At 40.3% G+C, this 20,121-nt stretch overlaps 1 protein-coding gene across 5 annotated transcripts in view; it reads left to right on the top strand.

Moving 5' to 3' along the window:
• Window positions 1-256: 256 nt before the first annotated feature.
• Window positions 257-20,121, top strand: part of INPP5F (inositol polyphosphate-5-phosphatase F) — a 92,367-nt gene continuing 72,502 nt past the window's right edge. For all 5 annotated transcript variants that reach the window (XR_014253384.1, XM_082424754.1, XM_082424755.1 and 2 more), the window contains exon 1: window positions 257-571. Coding sequence is in view for 4 of the 5 variants with exons in the window: in XM_082424754.1 (XP_082280880.1) it covers window positions 475-571 (97 nt within the window). In the remaining variant the exon portion in view is untranslated. The remainder of the gene's footprint in view (window positions 572-20,121) is intronic.

The raw sequence follows: 20,121 nt of genomic DNA, 5'->3' as shown, positions 1-20,121 counted from the left end.
GGGGCTTGGATGCGGAGAGAAGAGGGAGGAGGAGGAGCCTCGGGGGAGGAACCAGGAGGAGAAACCCAGGAAAAGCTGGAGAAGAAGGCGGCGGGAATGGGCAGGAAGAGGAACGGAAAAGAGAAAGAAGCGGGGAGGAGACGGGGAGGGGGTGGAGCCTGGGAAAAGTCGGGGGAGAAGCCGGGGAAGGGGTGGGGAAGGGGGAGGAGCCATGAGAAGGAGCGGGGGCGGGGCCTATCAAGGGGCGGAGCCGGGGGAGAGGCCTCCAAGGCCGCCGCCGCCGCCGGAGCGCGTTCTCCTCCCGCGGGTCTGGCAGCCGGGGCGCTCCCTCACCCGCCGCTCCCCGAAGCGCGGGCTCTGGCGGCCCCGGCCGACGAGGACGCCCCGCGCGAACCGCCGCCTCTGGGGTCGCGGGGCTGCGGAGCCGCTGGCGCGCCCGGGCCGCCGCCGCCTCCCTCCGCGTCCGGGGCCGGCATGGAGCTCTTCCAAGCCAAGGACCACTACATCCTGCAGCAGGGCGAACGCGCGCTGTGGTGCAGCCGCCGCGACGGCAGCTTCCATCTCCGACCGGGTGAGGCTGGCGGCACGGGGTCGCCCTGGGCGGGCGGGGGGCGAGGAGGGGGCGCGGCCGGGGCCCCTCGGCCGGGGGCTGCGGATCTGGCGCCTCCTGCGGCCCTGGCGGGCGGGCGGGCGGGGCGGGGCGGGGCGGGCTCGAGCGAGGGCGCGCGATCTGTCATTATTTCCTGAGGGGAGGGAGCGCTGGCGTCGCCCCTACCCCTCCGCGGGGGACAAAGGACTGGCGACCCTCGTCCCTCCGAGCGCGCTTCCGCGTCGCGATCTGCTCCGCTGCCCGGGAGAGGGGACGCGAGTCTAGCCGCCCGCAGTCGGGGTCGGGCCGGCGCCCACCAGAAAGTTCGAGCGAGGTGCTCCTGGCCTTAAAGGCCTCTTCCTCTCTGGAGTGGCCTCTGCCCGTCCTTCGGGACAAGTTCTGGGTTCGAATCCCGATCTCAGGCCAGAGGCGATCGCGCCAGTGTACTGGAACGTCCTGCCGGAGCTTCAGTGCCTGTGGACATCTATGTGTTTCTGGTGGTCCTTTATCATTAAAGGCGTGACTTCATTCTGGTTACCTCATAGGCACTCGATTTACAGTGCCTTTTTTTTTTAATTTTAGTATTACGGTTAAACTGTATCGTAATGTTCAACTTTTAATATTTTTGTGTGACTCAGTAGTGTGCGATACACTCTTGTGGGTCCATGTTTGGGTGTCATGTAAGCTGTCATGAGATGTCTAAGTCTACAACGATTAGTCTGCATTAGGAAAACTAGGTCACAGTGGTGAGTTAAACAGGGCAGTCGCTGCCCTCAGAGAGCTGACAGTCCCGGGGGGGGGGGCGGTTTCCCTTGAGGGGGCTCAGGAGCACCTCCCGCTTTGAGGTTGCCAGTCCTTTTTCCTAATCACCGCAGATCTTTCATTTTAGGAGAAGTAAGAGAACAGAGTTCTTGAAAGAAATAGCCAGAGCATTTCAAGTTTACTTGTAATTCTTGTATGTAATCTATACAAAAGAATTTAAGTGGTATGAATTGGAAAGTATGAAAGGCACAAACGAACTTTTCATATACATCACAGCAGTTACCATTTATAGGAGGGTTTCCAAGGATCTGGTCCCTTAATATATTATTCCCAATCCTCACAACAACCTTACAAAGCAGGTGGTGATATCCTCTTTCTCAGGTGAGGAGACAGGTGTGAAAGGTTGAGTAACTTGACTGAGGTCACAGAGAGTAGAATTGGCCCCCAGAACACTTTCTGGCCCGTCCCACTCTTTGCCTAGGAAGGCCTGCTCGTTGATTTGCTAGAGCAGTGAAGGAGAACTTATTTTTTTTCTAGGTTTTGTATGTATTTTCTTGCTATTACATTTTATTTCCTCTATTCAGAATGGAAGAGAAACTACTGCACCCAGATAAGGTTCTTTGATAATCTTGAGACGGGAGGTGTTGTAGATAGGCTAATTTTGGCCAGTCTCCAGTCATTCTCTTCTCCCTGTTTTCCCTGATTTGATCATTTGCCTGGTCTTTCTCCCCTCACCCCACCCACAATGTTTGGATAAGGCTTCAAGTGCAGACTGAAGAAAAGTAGATTGCAAAATTCCCCAGGATGTCAAAGAGCCGGCTCTTTGGATTCTAAGAGCTTAAAATTAACTATGGCAGCTGGATGGAACTTGACATCATCTCTAACTCATTGGACAGAACACTTTTCTGTACTTCATTTCCTCAGCTATAAAATGAGGGTTGGACTTTTTGGTCCTTGTGCATAATGAAATGTTTTTGAAACAGTGCCAATTTAAGTGTTTGTTCAGTGTACCTCTTTGAGGACAATAATTGATGTGTTTCATGAAGAACACTCAGGAAATCTCTAGGTCACCTGTGTATTGGGACAGTGAATTGAAGCATATGTAGATAGAGGTGGACGTGGTTGTCTCCATTTCTTGGGCTACTCTCTCCTTTCTCTTAGCCTCTAAGATTGACAGAGATGAACCAAGCTGGTGGAATTACATGGAAGGAGGTAAGGTCCCAGGAGTCCTCTGAATAGATGGCTTTAAATGAATTATGTGTCATTCTGTTTGGTTTGTGTTCATTTCTTGTACACAGGAACCTGTCCAGTCCTAACAGCTTTAGGGATAAGTTGCTTCCCTCACGAGAAGTAAGTCAACTCTTCTAGGGTGCTGGCTAGTAGCTTACCTTTCAGTGGAAGGATACTTAAACCCATACTTCTGAGCTGAAGCTCAGATGATCATGCTACAGGCTTAAGCCTTTAAGGAATATTCACAGGGAAACCTGGGCCTAGATTTTGGATTAAGCCATGTGGTTTGAATTACTGTTTATATATCCAAAGTCCATATCAGAAGGCAAATTAACTTTTTCTGAATAAAGTGGTTGTAGCCTTTGCAATTAAGTTTATCTCACTTCTTAGGATATAGCCAACCACAGACTAAAGTAGACCAAAAATATAGAGGAAGGAAGAGGCCATTATCTTTCAGAACAGCCTGTTTTTGATCTTCAGGTGTTCAAGTACATATAGCCAATGAATAAAGAATCTCACGCACCTGACTTTACCAAATAGTTTATCCTATCCAATACTCAAGAGCCTTTCTAAAGAATGCCTATGTAATAATGGCATTTAATTGTTAAATGTTTTCCAGGTCTTTTTCTGTAGACTTATTTAAAATTCTCCATTTTATTGGATCATTTCCCTCTGCTTTTACAGCCAGTTTTGCTATTGTTTGTAATGAAAGCATTTAAAATCTTTCATAGTTTCTTACTGGTTATTCAACTGAATAAATTACTGGCCATGTCCTTTTCTTTCTAAAGGGCAGTATCATAAGACCAAAAAAGCCTGTGAGCCTTGTGATTTTTATGTTTGTGGCAACTTGAAACAGGACTTTTCTTCTAGTGACATCAGAAGGATCAGTATTGATATTTAAGTCTAAAGTGACCATTTCCTTAGTCTGGAATGTTTGTTACTGTCAGTCTCTTTTCCTGCCTAGTTTATTTTGTAAGACCCAGTTCAGATGCCACCCCTACTCTGTGCTCACCATAGCCTGCATTCCTGGGGCAGAATTATTGGTCACCTTTTTGTGTTTCCAGGTGCTTTAGACACTTGGTACACACGTTAGTTATAGCCCTGACTGTATTATATAATAATAGTTTGCTTCCTTCTTCCCCAGTGGACAGAGCATTCGTCAAGGCAAGGACCACGTTCTACTCATCTTGGTATCTCTGAGCTTTAGAGTGCTTAGGACACAGAAGGCATTTTTGGTTGAGTTGAGCCAAATTAATTTAAGTCCAGGTTTTCTCTCAGTACTATCATTGCCACAAATATAGGATGTTGTGTTATGCTTATTACTCATTTTAGGCCCTTTTTTAAATGTCTTCTAATTGGGGTGGAAAATCTCTGTCCAGCTGGATAAGGAAATAAATGTGAGGAAAGGTGCATTTCCACTTATGTTGTTTTTCTATCTGATTTAACGTCACTTAAAAAAAAAATCTTTGTGATGGTATTCCTTATTTTCTTCTTTAACATTGTTTAAATTTTTTCTTCGAAGTAGTTGAGTACTTTTTCTGGTTTTCCATTTTTTTAAGGTTAGTGAGTAGTCTGTATTCATACTTAGAACTGCTTTTTTGGTGGATGCTTATATCTCTTGCAGGGTAATGACCACCAGAGGAAAATATTTAGACTTGTTTTATTTTCAACCAGGGAAAATGATGAAGCACTGTGTAAACATTCAGTAATCTCTTGAGAGTGGAGTTTCACTATCTGAGAATAAGGGCTGTAATTTAAAGACTTAAAAAGCAATATAATATAGCCCACTGGTGAGCAAGGGTGATATGGTCTTATCTCTTTAATCTTAAAACTGCTTCCACTTGTCCTTGTAGCTTTGTCTGATAGGACAGTGTTATATAATTTACTGCTGCGTATTGCTTCATTCTATTCTGAGACTGACCACGAAAAGATGGTAGAGCATCTGTCATACACATAACATTCATAAGCATGTAAACTATTTAGAGAGAGATGAAACACTGAATGATAAATACCAGTGCACAGTTTTTGGAGGGGGATGCTAGTTTTCAGAATGTATGGAAACATAAAAATGCATTCCTGTTTTTCTTATTTTTTGATAATGAAATTGCTTTTAATATGTCATATGAAAACTTTTTTGAATGAGAAATTAGTTACAGAATTGAAATCTAAATAGAACTTTTATCTGTTTTGCGGAATCATATTTTATGAAACTATATCCAGTTTAGACTTTTGTGTTATTTGGTATTTACTTTGAAAAAATTTTTTAACTTTACCTTTTTAAAAAATCATGTTTGCTAAAAATTCACCGCTTACCGTGACAAAATGTAATAGGGCATTTTAATTTAAAAATTAGTTATTAAATATATTGTAAAAATCTTTTTAGCCATTTTTGTTGCTGTTGAATAACCAGTTTTTTCCCCTAGTGTCTTTAGTTTTCAGTTTCTTTTAAATGGCTTACCAGTTTTATACCTTGAACACTTCTTACCCCATATTTCATATTTCTAACAGGCTAGCAGTTGGATTGAACAAATCTGTAAACTTATTTTGTGAACATTTATTGTTACGCATGCAAGATACAAAACACATCTTTCCAAAAAATTTCCCCCTTTCTTTGGCTTAAAAAAAAAGATAGTCTTTGTAGGGTGAATTATGACAATTTTTGGAATCAGGTTTTACAGCTAGAGGGAAGTTTTTGTGCATATTGTCTGCTTTGTCAACTGAGATTAATAGTAGCTAATAACAACAGCTTTTATTTACTAAGCATTTTTCTGAACCAGACACTGTTCTAAGCCCTTTATGTGTACTGTTTCATGTCATCCCCACAATAAAACTTAGGGGGAGGGGTTTTATTATTATTTTACAGGCACAGAGAAGTAATTTGTCCAAGTTCAAAGAATAAGAGGGAGAGCCAGACTTCTAACCCCATATTGACTCCAAAGCCAAGTTTTTCTCAATATTGACAAAAATGTCTTATAAACCTTTCTACCTTCTTTTTTTTTCCCTTTCTACCTTCTTGACCACAAAGTTGTAGGATTTATATTTTTATGGGTAATATCTGAAATGTATTTAGCTGTCATAGTCATTATAGTGTAGCCTATGTAGAGAATAAAATAGCCTCTGAAATGTCAAAGTATGCACGTTGAGGAAGGATCTATGTAGAATGAAAAGGCTGATGATGGGACTATTGGTCTGTTCTTTGACCTTTCACCTGTCCTCACGCTTTTCTTGCAAATCTAGTTTATATAGTTACAGGGAATATCGTTATATAATAGGTTGACTAGTTTTTCCAGTTACGGTCAGTTTGTAAGGTTTCTCTTCTTAAGTTTTTACAACATTTGCAGGTTGTGGAGGGAATAGATAGAGGGAAGATCTTGGAGCAGAAACACTGATATGTACTGGATGGGAACTATTTCAGCCAGTGTTGAGCAACCTGAAGCCTTCTCAGTCTAACTTTGCAAGAGTTCCAGATCCAGTTTCACAGACATCCTTTCAGAGCGCGTAAAGCAGAGAGGGAATGGAGGAGAAAAAGTCTTCAGGGCAACCACTTCTGAAGAGGGGAGGGACCTTTGTAGCATCACTGATTCCTAGATGCTTGTGTCCTGGCCATGCCAGCAGAGGCCAGGACTTGCCAAAGGCTGGCTTCAGAGGAGAGGCAGTATCCAGGCCTGTAGGATAGAGCATGCAGGTGCCAGAAACCAAGGTGCCCTGACAGCTTGGTCTTCTGGGAACGTGGCTACTTTGGTGCTGCTCCAGGATGTCCAGCAGCACGGCTTCCCCGTATCCCACCTGCCCAGCCTAACGCAGCCCAAGCAGGGAGAAGGAGATGTAGATTCATTGCTATATCCCTAGCACCTGGCCCACTGCAGGTCTTCTGTAAAAATTGTATTGAATGAATTGAAATAATTCTAGTCTCTGGTTGACCCTGTGTACCTTGAGCAGCAAAGAGGTTGTTGGGAGGATTAAATGGAGAACATAAGAACAGAAGACTAAAACACTGCATCTCTTACCAACTTTAAAAAATGTGCTAATTTCTCATTGTCGTTTTATTCAGGAAACGGGGGAATCTAACTTTTAATTCTGTGGGATTCAATAAATCTTTTCTTTTTTTAATGAAAATAAATGAGACCCAAAGACATTTTAATTTTTCTCTAACTGACCCTATGCCAAAAAAAAAAGATTGTTGGCTGATTTTGGTTCTTATGATTTATGACAAAATTAGCTGATGTATTTGCAGATAGATACTAGACTATCGGAAAATCAAACTAATTTGGCTATAGTATTGATTCAGTGCATTCTCAGAGCCATAGTCTGACCTTGATGTGGTTTTATGGGGATTTAAATGTGTTAGATCTTTATAAGCTGCATTACCATCTCTCTGTAAACCTTTCTGTAAACTGTTCTATTCCTGTTCAAATATGTTTTAAAATATAAACTTTTAAAATCTAGTCTTGCAAACACAAACCTGAGAAGTAACAGCAATCTCATAGAACCTGTAACAAATTACTCATTAGCTGGGCTAAGTCATAATCATATGTGTCAGACAACCATAAATGAGCTGAGAAGAATATTTGAATTAGAGTATGTTTACCAAAATAGAGAAATAATACATTACTTTATTATCAGTAGCTGTTGATAATACATTAAGTAATATTTAAGTAGTATTTAAAAAGTGAGGGTGAGCACTGCACATTTAGCATTATAGTACTATCAGAACACATACTGGTAGTATCTTAATTAAATCCCATGCTCTGTTAGGATGACTCATTTTCTGGTTGCTGTGAGACCCTTAAAGGAACTGCTCTCATTCACGAAAAAGCATCCACTCCTGCCAACTTTTTGGTAAGGCTGGTTGAGGGACGTACAGGTTGATTTTAGGTCAGTGTTCCTTGTTGTTTTTTCTTTTTAAGTTACCTCATTTTAATTGCAGATTCTTTCACATTTAACCTTGAATTTCTTTAACTTCACAGTGGGATATTTAAAAATACATTTAAAGTACATTAATTTTTCTTTATGAAAATTTATGAATCTTATTCTTTGAAATCTCTTTTTACTTATACTAAACTTCAAATTCCAGTTTCTGCAGTGGTCAACATATATAATTTGAAATAGTCCTAACATGTAACTGAAATGTTGGGACATTTTAAACATGCCACAGTGCTCTTAATTTTAGTAGTTTGCGTGTATAATATTAATGATGCTTCATGGTGTCATTATACATTGCTTTTATGCCAGATATAAACATTCTTCTCCCTACTTCCAGCGTAATAACCCTCCCCTCCCCCAGGGAACAGTTGTGGTGGGTAGACCAAAGAGTTTGGCAGAGTTTCTAGTTTGCTAGTCTCCCTCTGGGCAGTTGTTCTTCTTGACTTCCAGGATTCACCTCTAGTAGCTATTGCATTTATCCCCCTTTGCACCTTTCAAATACTCCCTTTTCTCAAACAAGCAGCCCTCCGCCCCGACAACTAATTTAGTATTCTATTCCTTTCTCCTTCCAAATTATATTAAGTCTGAAATTCTGTGAAGTCATTTATTTATTATTTCAACAAACATTTATTGAAGATCTGTCTTCTAGGCATTGTGCCAAGGTAAAAAGACGGATAAAATACTGTCTCTACCCTATAGCTCAGGTAGTGGTCCAACAAGGGAAAGGCATACACAGGATTCTAGAGTGACAGATACTGTGATAGAGCTGAGTTCTGTGGGAGATTTGAGCTGGGTCTTGAAGTTCGAAGTCTCTGTTTTTTCCCAAGATAGTGGAAATCTATTTTTCTTCCCAATAAAGAAATGGGAAGAAAGGTGTTCTTTTATTTGAGTCTCTGAAGTTCCTTCCAGCTGTCAATTGTCTGTGATTGTTTCTGTCTTATTTAAGAGTGGAAAGTCCTGGAAGAAACTGGCTGTGTGACTAGTGGACTTTAATGGATATATATATTTTTTTTGCCTTGCCTTGCCAGAAATAACTTTGTATGCACAGTGCCTTGGTTCTAATTAAGTACTCAAAAAAAAAAAAAAAAAGAAAGAAAAAGAAAAAAGTTTATGAGAATGAACAGTGCCTAACTGGCCAGACTGAAATAGTACAGGTTCTCCCCTGTACCTCCCACCCCACAGGACACTCTGCTGTGGCCCTCGTTTGATCTAGAAACAGTTCTTCATTTGAGGGCAATTAAAATGGCAGATCCTAGACCTGATGGTGTGTTTGAAGGTAGAGCTTTTTGTTGGTAAGGACCTATGGTATCAGAATGACTATACAGACGATCCTAGATGGAAGAGTAAGTTTTGAACAGAGTTTTCAGGAAAAGCTAGGAAATTATTTAAACGCCAACAGAGACAAAGGTTGCATCTATTTTATGTTCGAAGTGCTAATTTTATGCATCTCAGTTACCGGCTCTAAAATGAGTTAAGGAAAATACCAACTGTTAGCTCACCTGTGCTCTTATTTAGCTCTCAGAATCCTATTTCTTTTTTTTGTCTTTTTCTAAAGATTTATTTATTTATTTTGGCTGCGTTGGGTCTTTTTTAAAAATATTTATTTATTTATTTATGGCTGCGTTGGGTCTTCGTTGCTGTGCGGGCTTTCTCTAGTTGTGTTGAGTGGGGGCTACCCTTCGTTGAGGTGTGCGGGCCACTCATTGCGGTGGCTCCTCTTGTTGCGGAGCACAGGTTCTAGGCGCGTGGCTTCACTACTTGTGGCTCGCGGGCTCTAGAGTGCAGGCCAGGCAGTTGTGGCGCAAGGGCTCAGTTGCTCCTTGGCATGTGGGATCTTCCCGGACCAGGGATCAAACCCGTGTCCCCTGCGTTAGCAGGCAGATTCTTAACCACTGTGCCACCAGGAAAGTCCCTGCGTTGGGTCTTTGTCGCTGCGTGTGGCCCTTCTATAGTTGTGGTGAGTGGGGGCTACTCTATTGCTGTGCACGGGCTTCTCATTGCGGTGGCTTCTCTTGTTGCGAGCACGGGCTCTAGGCACACGGCCTCAGGAGTTGTGGCTCACGGGCTCTAGAGCGGAGGCTCAGTAGTTGTGGCACACGGGCTTAGTTGCTCCGCGGCATGTGGGATCTTCCCCGACCAGGGATTGAACCCGTGTTCAATATCCCTGCATTGGCAGGCAGATTCTTAACCGCTGCGTCACCAGGGAAGTCCTATCACAGGATATTGAATATAGTTCCCTGTGCTATACAGTAGGACCTTGTTGTTTATCCATCTTATGTATATTAGTTTGCATCTGCTAATCACACACTCCCAATCCTTCCTTCTCCCCCACCCGCTCTCCCTTGGCAACCACAAGTCTGTTCTCTATGTCTGTCTGTTTCTGTTTCATAGATATGTTCATTTATGTTGTATTTAGATTTCATATATGTGATATCATATGGTATTTGTCTTTCTCTTTCTGACTTACTTCACTTAGTATGATAATCTCTAAGTCCATTCATATTGCTGCAAATGGCATTATTTCATTCTTTTTTATGGCTGAGTAATATTCTGTTACATATATGTATACCACATCTTCTTTATACATTCATCTGTCAGTGGACATTCAGGTTGTTTCCATGTCTTGGCTATTGTAAATAGTGCTGCTATGAACATAGGGGTGTATGTATCCTCTTGAATTATAGTTTTGCCTGGGTATATGCCCAGGAGTGGATTGCTAGCTCATATGGCAACTCTATTTTTAGTTGTCTGAGGAACCTCCATACTGTTTTCTATAATGGCTGCACCAAACTACATTCCCACCAACAGCGTAGGAGGGTTCCCTTTTTTCCACACCCTCTCCAACATTTGTTACTTGTAGACTTTTTAATGATGGCCATTCTGACCAGTGTGAGGTGTTACCTCATTGTAGTTTTGATTTGCATTTCTCTGATAATTAGTGATGTTGAGCATCTTTTCATGTACCTGTTGGCCATCTGTATGTCTTCTTTGGAGATATGTCTATTGAGGTCTTCTGCCCAAAAAACAATTTCTAATATCCTTTATGATCAAAACTTTGTGACCCTCTTGCTGCACTGTAATTAGATCCCAGTTTTAATAGAAAAGTCTAGAAATTCTTCGGATCCCTTTCCTAGGTAGTATATCTCATCTTTTAACTATTCTTAGGGTTTTTTGGTTGTTTCTTTTTTTCCCTTAGGGTTATTTTTTTAAACGTATTTTTTTTTAAATTATTTATATGTATTTATTTATTCATTTATGGCTGTGTTGGGTCTTCGTTTCTGTGCGAGGGCTTTCTCCAGTTGCGGCAAGTGGGGGCCACTCTTCATCGCGGTGCGCGGGCCTCTCACTATTGTGGCCTCTCTTGTTGCGGAGCACAGGCTCCAGACGCGCAGGCTCAGCAATTGTGGCTCACGGGCCCAGTTGCTCCGCGGCATGTGGGATCCTCCCAGACCAGGGCTCGAACCCGTGTGCCCTGCACTGGCAGGCAGATTCTCAACCACTGCGCCACCAGGGAAGCCCCTAAACGTATTTTTTTATACTAGCTTACACCAACTTTTTGCTTATTCACTATATATTATGAGCTCTTTATTCAGTTTATGGTACTTAATTACATGAAAGAATTTCAAGCTGTCCACGGCACAAGCGTCATCTTTGAATCACTCAGGTAGGATAAAACTATAGCTACTAATGCAGGTTCCAACTAGTAACCTATAATCACTTCGACCTGTAATTCTCAACCTGGCTGTACATTAGAATCACCTGGGGGAGATTTACAAAATACCTGTGCCTGGGTCCCACCATAACCCAACAGTCAGACTCTCGAGGAGTGGGGCCCAGGCATCAGTATTTGTAAAGCTCCCATATGGTGATAATGAGCAGCCAGGATCCAGGACCGTTGAGCTGGAGTTCACACTGGGAAAGCAGCAGCTGCTAGAACTTCTAAAGTGGATTAGCTCTTTAGCTTGCTGAATGCTGGAAAATAATTACTATTAGAGAGTTCAGAGAAACATGTATCAAAATTTGCATTTATAAGATGGCATCTGAATCAAATTATTCCTTAACCTTTTTTTCTGGCCTAATTAAATTTTGAGAATTTAAGTATGGATGAGCTAACCATTGGAACTTTTAGTTTCTCATTGTAGAACCCTTTTCCTCATCTGTTTGACTTTGGTGTTGGTAATTGTCTTTTCAGAGCAATAATGTCCTTTTGTCTTTAGCAGGAAATGAAACTTGGGTCTGATTATGTATGCATACACTAGCACCTTTTTTTTTTTTTGACACAAGTGAAACTGCCTGTAAGCTTCAGCAGCTGTGCAAAACCCAGGCTTGTTCTTGGGCTGAGGGAGCGCCATCACTCTGGGCTCTTGGAATGAGTGACTCATGCTCTCTGCAGGCACACAGTACTTAATCACTTGTTTTCTGTGTACCAGGAGGAAGAGGGCATATGAAAATAGAAGCCATGTACTGCCAAATGGATCTGAAATAAGAGTGGAAATGTTGACCTAATGGGTCAAACAATTGAGCTTATGACAAACTACTTATGTCTTTGGGTGTATGTTACTTTAATGGTTTCACGAAATAAAATTTGGCATTATTTCTAAAATACTATGCTTTTGTAATTTGTAAGCAGCTCTACTCTTTACTAGATAACCTTGATAATCCTAAATTTTAAAACCTATTTGCAAACTTCAAATGTTTCTCTTTTGAAATTGTGGAATTTCAAAATTGGAATATACCTTTCATTGCAATATACCTTTCGAAGGAAGGATTAGAAAGCAATGTTTGTTGGAGCAGATCAATTACATGGCTGTTCTTTGTGGAAGGAAGGGACAAGCCCACTGGCCATTTTCCCTGCTATTCCAATGCCTTCTGCCTCCAGAGTAGGCATTAATAATGGTGACAGAGTGTCCATTACTAAGCATAGTTGCTACATATGCCTAGACCAGTATGGTTCATACATGTCCTCTATACAAACACTCTGCTAATGCTTTTATTTATTTTAATCTCCTTAATGAAGAGTAACAGATTAAAAAATACACACACACATATTTTGAAGTGTCTGTTGTGTGCCAGGAACTGTACCAGGCATAAAGTCATAGCGGCTCAAAAAGACACACTCAGCCTCCCTTCTTGTGCTTCAGGCTATTCCTCCACTGGCTTGTCGCTGTATTGGTGTGAGAAGCTGTGGGCACCTGCTAGAGATTTTAAGATAATTTAAAGTTTCCCAGAATTTTTAGTTAAGTCTTTCATTGTGAGAAATCACATGCTCATCATTTATTATATTTATTGAAAGGGAAATGCTTTTATTACTAAAAGTGCCCATATAGCAAAGACTTGTTTTGGGATTTTCTTTAAAAGCAATCTTAGTCTTATTAAAAGTCGAAGAGAATAAGCAATTGGTAGGAGAAATTTTCCAAGTTACGCTTTCATGCTTGCTTCTACTCATTTATTGATTTGGTTCAATAACTATTGAATGAGTCCCTGTTGTGTGTCAAACACTGTGCTAGGCTGCAGGCATACAGTGGTAAACAAAATAGGCCTAGAATTAAATAAACTGATAGAAGAGTCAAGACTTAATAGTCTGTCTTTTAATTGGTAAGTTGAAACTTTACGTTTATTATAATTATTAATATATTAATGAGTTATTTCCACCTTTTATTCATGTTTTCCATTTATTGTGCTTTTCTCAGTTTTTTTGTTCTGTCACCTTTTACTGTGTTCCATAGGATGGTATGAATTTTATTTTTGTTTTTACTTTAAAAATTTTTTAATTTTCTGGATGGTATGAATTTTTATCAGATGTCTTTCTGTTGCTGATTAAAAGCTACCTATTCTGGTTTTTGTTCTTCTATGGTTTCTCAAAACTTAGGACCCCAGTACTTATTTTCATGTATGTATATAACGAAAGTCTACTGATGTCTGTCTTTTTCCCAAGTATATTTTAACCTTCATTTAGACTCTACCGCTTCTAGATTTCCCCTCTCCAGTGTAGGGGACTTTAGGGGAGGGGAGGAAGCTGGCAGTTATGCTTGATTTGCTATTTGGACCTGAGTTGGGTTGCTAGGACTGTTTCTGCGTGCCTAATTTTGAGCTACATCAGAGCCCTGTATCTGTTTCACATTCTGAAGAAACAGAATTTTGGGAGCATATCTAAGCATTGAGATATTTTCATAAAACATTTATTACTCTCAGAAGGCTTTTAGGGATTATGGCCTTAAGATTTAATGTAAAAAACAATCGAAGTTGAGTTTTTCCTTTTTTATCCTTTCCTTTTTAAATAAAAAGCCGTATGTAGACCCTTGAAATAAAAATCTATGGAGAGATTTAGTGAGTGCTAGGAACCTGGAATTTTAAATGCATATACCTTTCCCAACTTGAGGTAAAAGTTATTGAATGTTTATGTGCCAGACATTGTGCTGGGTACTTTCACATAATTCTTCCATTTAATCCTCATAAAAATCCTGTAAGTTAGATGGAATATCTGCTTATGAAAGAGGGACCTGAAGTTGAAAGGGGTTCCAAGACTGCAGTAGAGCTGGGATTTTTCACTCGGGATATGGAACGCAGGCTGTGCCCATGTCACTCAAATCTCTTGACTCTGTCCAGTCTTCCAGTTGCAGATTTGGAGCCAGGTCACCCTCATGCACACTCCTGTCACCTGGCTTTAGGCTTGCCTTCTCACATCCATCCTCTACATACTAGCCCCAATGTTCAATCTCAAATGCAAATCTGCCCTCTCTGGAGGAAATGTCTCCTGAATTTACTGCCTGTGGTCCTCCTGAGTTGGTCCCTGTTTGGTTTTTCAGCCTCATTCTTACAGCTTCCTGCCTTTTACCTTAAGGGCTTACAGTGCCAAACCGTTTAGAGTCCTCCTTGCATTCAGTAAATATTTGAGTGCCTGTTATGTGTTAAACAGTCTGCTGCATGTGGGCCTGCCCAGGGCTTTTCTCATGATCCAGATGGAGGAGGTCTTGGCCCTGGACAAGGATAGTGGCCGTGGGGATGGAGAGAAGTGAAACATTCATCAGATATGAGGAGGTAGAATCAACAGGACTTGGTGAGGAAGAAAGCTGTTTTTTTTTTTTTTGGCCGCGTCGTGCAGCTTGTGGGATCTCAGTTCCCCAACCAGGGATTGAACCCACACCACAGCAGTGAAAGTCCGGAATCCTAACCACTAGGCCACCAGGGAACTCCCAGGAAGAAAGCATTTTGACTGTCTCCCAGGTTCTGGCTTGTGTGGCTGGAATGATGGTGGTGAGCTGAAAGCCCCATATGAATTTAAAATGAGAGTATTATATCTGAGTAATTACACATGGTAGGGAAACTTATGGTGTTAGAGGTATGATAGAGCCCTGGACTGAGAGTGGGATATGGGGTTTTGATTTTAACAAGCTGTGTAGTTAGTATTGGACACTTTTCCTCTGCCAGCCATGATATCTTTATTTGAAATAGAGCAGATGACTTTAACTTTGTTACTTCAAATACTGAACCCTTCTAACGTGATTCAGTGCAAATTATCTGACTCCAACCTGCTTCTCCTTTCCGGGTCATTCATTCATTTGTCTGTTCAGCATTTGGAGCCTGCTGTATATCATGCACTTGGGACATAAAGCTAAATGAGATCAGGTCTCAATGAATTTTCTGTTCTTGATGAGCTTCCTGTTCAGTCAGGGAGACAGGCAAGTCAGTAATTAGGTGCACTAAACCAAAATGAGATGCCACGATGCGTATACGAGCAGGGTTCAGGGGGACCACAAAAGAGAACCTGATCAGTTCTGCTGGGTGGGTGGAGTGGGGAATGTGTCAGGGAACACCAGTGCCCCTTGTTCTGAGTCTGGAATGAACAGCAGGCTGAAGTGGGTGGGGAGCAGCATTCCAGGCCCAGCCTGTGCACACTTCTGGATGATTGTAGGAAGACAAGGATGCTGGGGTGGGGAGGCGGGAAGAGGGTAGACAGGAGCGGCCCGTGCTGGGCCTTGAGAGCCTTTCCAAGGAATTTGGACTTTGTTTCTCAGGCTCTGGGGAGTCGGAGAAGAAGTATGACTGGATTTACAATGTTCTATGTTGTATGTATTTTTTTCATGCCTAATGTATTTCTTTTACAATATCAATGTTAGACAAACTAGACTTTAGGGCAAAGAGCATTATTTGAAATAAAGGCAGTTATTACATCCTGATAAACGGAGCAATTCACCAGGAAGATATAATAATCCTGAATCTGTATGTGCCTGACAACATAGTCTCAAAAAATATGAGGCAAAAATTAAGAAGGAAAAGTACACAAAGCATGAGATTAAAAAAAAAAACAAAACCCTGTCAAAGTATTAGGCTAAGCAGTCAAAAAATTAGCAAGTACATAGAGCAGTTGAATAAAATAATTAATAAAGTTGATAATGAGCCCTCACCCCAGAGTTTAATAGTGTATTCAAATGTTTGAAGTAAGAAATACTTTTCAAAGCATGACTTGAACAGACACATATATATGTATATACCTATAACTTCAGAAACAAACGTTTTGTGAAGTGTTTCCCCTTACATGGTACAGTTTTTCTCTTTTCTGTTTCTTTGCTGTTAGTGCTGATCTCGTTGTACAAAATTGATATAATGACTCACCGACGGATTGAATTGACACCCTTTTTCTTGAAAACACTAAGAAAATATACGTGCTTTTCAAGTACACACAGAACATTTACCAACTGACTTTCTGGATTCCCCTCACCACACCAAGCATCTGGTACTCCTCTTGTTCTGCCTCTTGTCCTTCCCCCTGCTAAAGCAAAGATGACTTTGACTCCTATTTTTACTGAGTCAAGGCCATCCGATACATCCATCTGCTTCTCATCTCCATTTCTATATTTAGCCTTTTCGTCTTTTCTTCTAGACTTAGAAGAAAGTAATATCTTTCATTTCCAAGGTTAACTTTTACACCTGTACTTTTGATTTCATTTTCTTTTCCTCCTTAAATAGCTCCTGGTTTTTATGCCTAGACATTTCTCCTTGACCACCGTATCATGAACTCAGTCTTAATGGCCTAACTAGTTCTCTCTCTGGACCTCAAAGATTATTAGTGACTATTATTTTTATTTATATTTATTTATTTATAATATTTATTTATTTATTTATTTGACTGTGCCGGGTCTTAGTTGCGGCACGTGGGATCTTTTTTTTTTTTTAGTTGTGGCATGCGGGATCTAGTTCCCTGACCAGGAGTCGAACCCGCATTGGGAGCGCAGAGTCTCAACCACTGGACCACCAGGGAAGTCCCAGTGACTATTATTTTTAGTCGTTAGACTGCAAAACTTAGTCATCTTTATAGTTTTTTCTTTTTTTTTTTTTTTTAAGTGCAATTTTAACTTTCTTGAATGGCTGCTATAGTCACATGGTTCAAAATGCCAAAGGTGCAAAAGGGTATTACTGAGTTAAGAGGTTCTCGCCCACCTTTTCTCCTGCTGCTGTATACCCTGCTTTTTCTGCCTTCCTCCTTCTTACTCATCTATGTCCTCATCTTATCCCTCTCAAGAGAGGATAGATGTTTCACTGTCATTTTAAAATTTACCCTCTTCCTGTCCTTTGTGTAGCTTCCTTTGGGGTGTTTCATGTTAATCTCCTTCTGAAAGTTGTTCACCTACTGCCCACCCTGCTCCCCAAGCTACCGTATCCTTTCAAGCCAAGACTCTTGTAATAAATAACCTTCTAGCTCCTTTCCCTACTCGCAGTCTCCACCTCCTTTCAGTGCTGTCACCTAATCCCTGGCTGCAGTCTTGTTTTACTTTTGTCATTATCTGCCTGCCAAGGCCTCCAGGAAGTAAAGCTCATTAGTCTTTTATTCAAGTCTCTCCTTATTGGCCTCAGTTTACTTTTTCCAGTCTTATCAGTAAAGATCTCCACCATACTAATGATACTCATTGGTCGTCTGATCTATACAGTTTGCTCCTTTATTTTTATATCTTAGCCTGATAACAGTGCCTGGTTCTTGGAAGGTACTTGATAAGTGTTTCCCCAGTGAAGGGACAGTTTCCAAAACAAACCTTGTACTTTCTTTCTGCTACATTATTTTTCTTTCTGATTTCCTTATGCTTGAAGTTCCACTTCCACTATGTAACTGTCCATGACTGCTCTAGCTCTAACTTTTTCATCCTCCTCCATATTCCTAGAGCTCATCTGAAACCCAAGGGATAGAGTCTTAAAACTGTGGTTGTTCATCTGAAGTCAGGGTGGGGTTATGAGTAGCTGGAGCTATTTCCTTAGCAGGGGCACCTGTGTTGGCAGATGTTGAGATTTGGCCTGCCTGACAGGGATTCTGGTTATTTGAAAAGAAATCAGGGTACTTTTAGTTTGTACACCAACATGAATTCCAGAGTTAGAGTTAGATTTTTATAAATTAACAAAGAGGTAAAATTAATAAATACATAATTGATAATGGGTAAGGAACAACTTAGATAATATGGTAAGCGAAAAAATAATGAAAAAATGATAGATTTGTATAAAAATTTAAAACTGAAAATATTTGCAAACATGTCAAAGAGTTGATGTTCTTAATATAAAAAGAACTCGTAAATCAATAAGGAACATAAAGAAAAATTGTTAGAGGATATGAATAAGAAAATCATAGAAGAAGAAACATAAGCAGTCAGTTTTATGATTAAATGTTTAATCTTACCAGCAATGAAAAGAAAGTAAACATAATTTAGGCAATGGATGCCATCAAATTAGCAAAATTTAAAAAGAAATTCTAAATGATGGCAAGCATAAGAAGCATTTTCATATGCTTCTGGCAGAACTCTAACTTGGTGCATAACCTTTGCAGAAAGCACTTTGGTAATATTTGAAAGCTTTCATTTTTTTTTTTATGTTTTCACCTAGTAATTTCATTCCTAGGAACTGTTCTAAAGCTATTAATTAGGGAGGGAAATAAAGTATTTGCATAATGTTCATCATTGATCACAGTATTGTTTATAATAGGGAAAAACTGGAAATCACTTAAATGTCTAAGAGTGAGGAAGTGCTTCCTTAAGTGGAAAATTAGACAGCCATGAAGTTATAATTTTGGAGAATATCTTAAAGATGTGAGAAAATACGAAATGGTATAAGAAAACTTAACATATAGTGCTGTGTTTGCAATATTGCAGTTGGATATGCACACAGACATATGTGAAATGTAGCAAAATAATGTTATCTCTGGGTGGCGGGATGGAAGTGATAGAATATTTTTTCCAATTTTATACAGTATTTATAATAAGAATGCATGTTACTTAAAATGTAAATATTGTCTTACTGATTAGTTCCATATATAAATTCTGAGGGAGGCACTGTAGTTGGATGGTTAAGAGCACAGGCCATGAGTCATGCAGACCTGGCTTTGAATTGCAGCTCTGCCCTTGATCCATTGTATGACATGGCCACTTTACTTTTCTAAGGCTCCATTTCCTCATCTGTGAATTGGGATTCCTAATACCTAACTCATAGAATTGTTAGGGTTAGAAATGGTAATGTGTATAACAGCCTTTAAAAAAATTAATTCCCTACTTTACTTTAATTCTTGAAATAAAAACAGAAGTTAACTTTTTTTGCCTCCCATTGAATGTATCATTAACAACAAAGATGTTCAAGATACACTAGTCAAAACTCAAATGAATTTGAAGACTAAACTATTAAGTCTTCTGTAATTACCCACATGTTACAGATTGATTATACATTTCATTAAAATAGGATTTAAATGGTAATAATTAAAATGTAATTTTAATTTTCTGCTAAGAGAAATGCTGTTTTCATTCTTGCTAATTTTTTCCTGCTATTGAACCACCACTAATGTTACCTTTATGTCCATGGATATAACAGCCTTTTGTGGCCTGGGTTCCACAACAGAATTATGCCCTCATGTCCTCAGGCATCCTTTGTATGTAATGAATTAGCTTCTCTTCTGTGTGTCTAGAATGGTACAAATTATGTACCATCCTTGGGAGAATTGAGAAAACAGTCATCCAAATCATTGTCTTGTTCTGTGGTTCAGATGAGGAACCCTGATTGGATGCCTGGCACATATTAGGCACTCAATATAAATGGAAGCAATTCCTATTGTTTTTTCCATAGAAGTCACATAAAAGAGCACTGACTTTCTGGGTTTCTTTGCTTGGTGTTAGCTTCTTTGGGAAAGGGTATTTTCCAGAGTGTGATTCAGTAAGTGGACATCTCTGCGGTGGTTTCTCAGGCCTTGTCTTTGGATCTGGGACTGGCCATGGCGATCGCACCTTGGATAACTCCTCTTGTTTGCCCTCTTGTAGTGTACCAGCCTCCTTCCTCCACTGCAGGGCGCCAGAGTACTGCCTCCCATCTGAGTAGAGTTTTAGAATTTCAGTTATCTCCCCATAACTGTCCTCATATTAGAAGACTTATTCAGGTCGGAATTAATACTTGTCCACAAAGTGCTCGATAGTAATGTATTCAGTTCTGGGTGTTGAAAACTGCTCTTTTGGGATGCTGATCATTTTTTAATATACTGCTAAAGATACCGTTTTTTTTTTTAATTGTCTTGTGACATTCCTGTGACATTTCTTTTTAAAAATTTTTAAATTTTTATACAATTTAAAAAGTTACTTTCCATTTACAGTTATTAGAAA

The sequence above is a fragment of the Balaenoptera physalus genome (assembly GCF_965194825.1).
Source record: "Balaenoptera physalus genome assembly, chromosome: 14".
In the NCBI taxonomy this organism is placed as follows: domain Eukaryota; kingdom Metazoa; phylum Chordata; class Mammalia; order Artiodactyla; family Balaenopteridae; genus Balaenoptera; species Balaenoptera physalus.
Note: the sequence above shows the minus strand (reverse complement) of the source record. Positions and strands in the feature narration are given on the sequence as shown.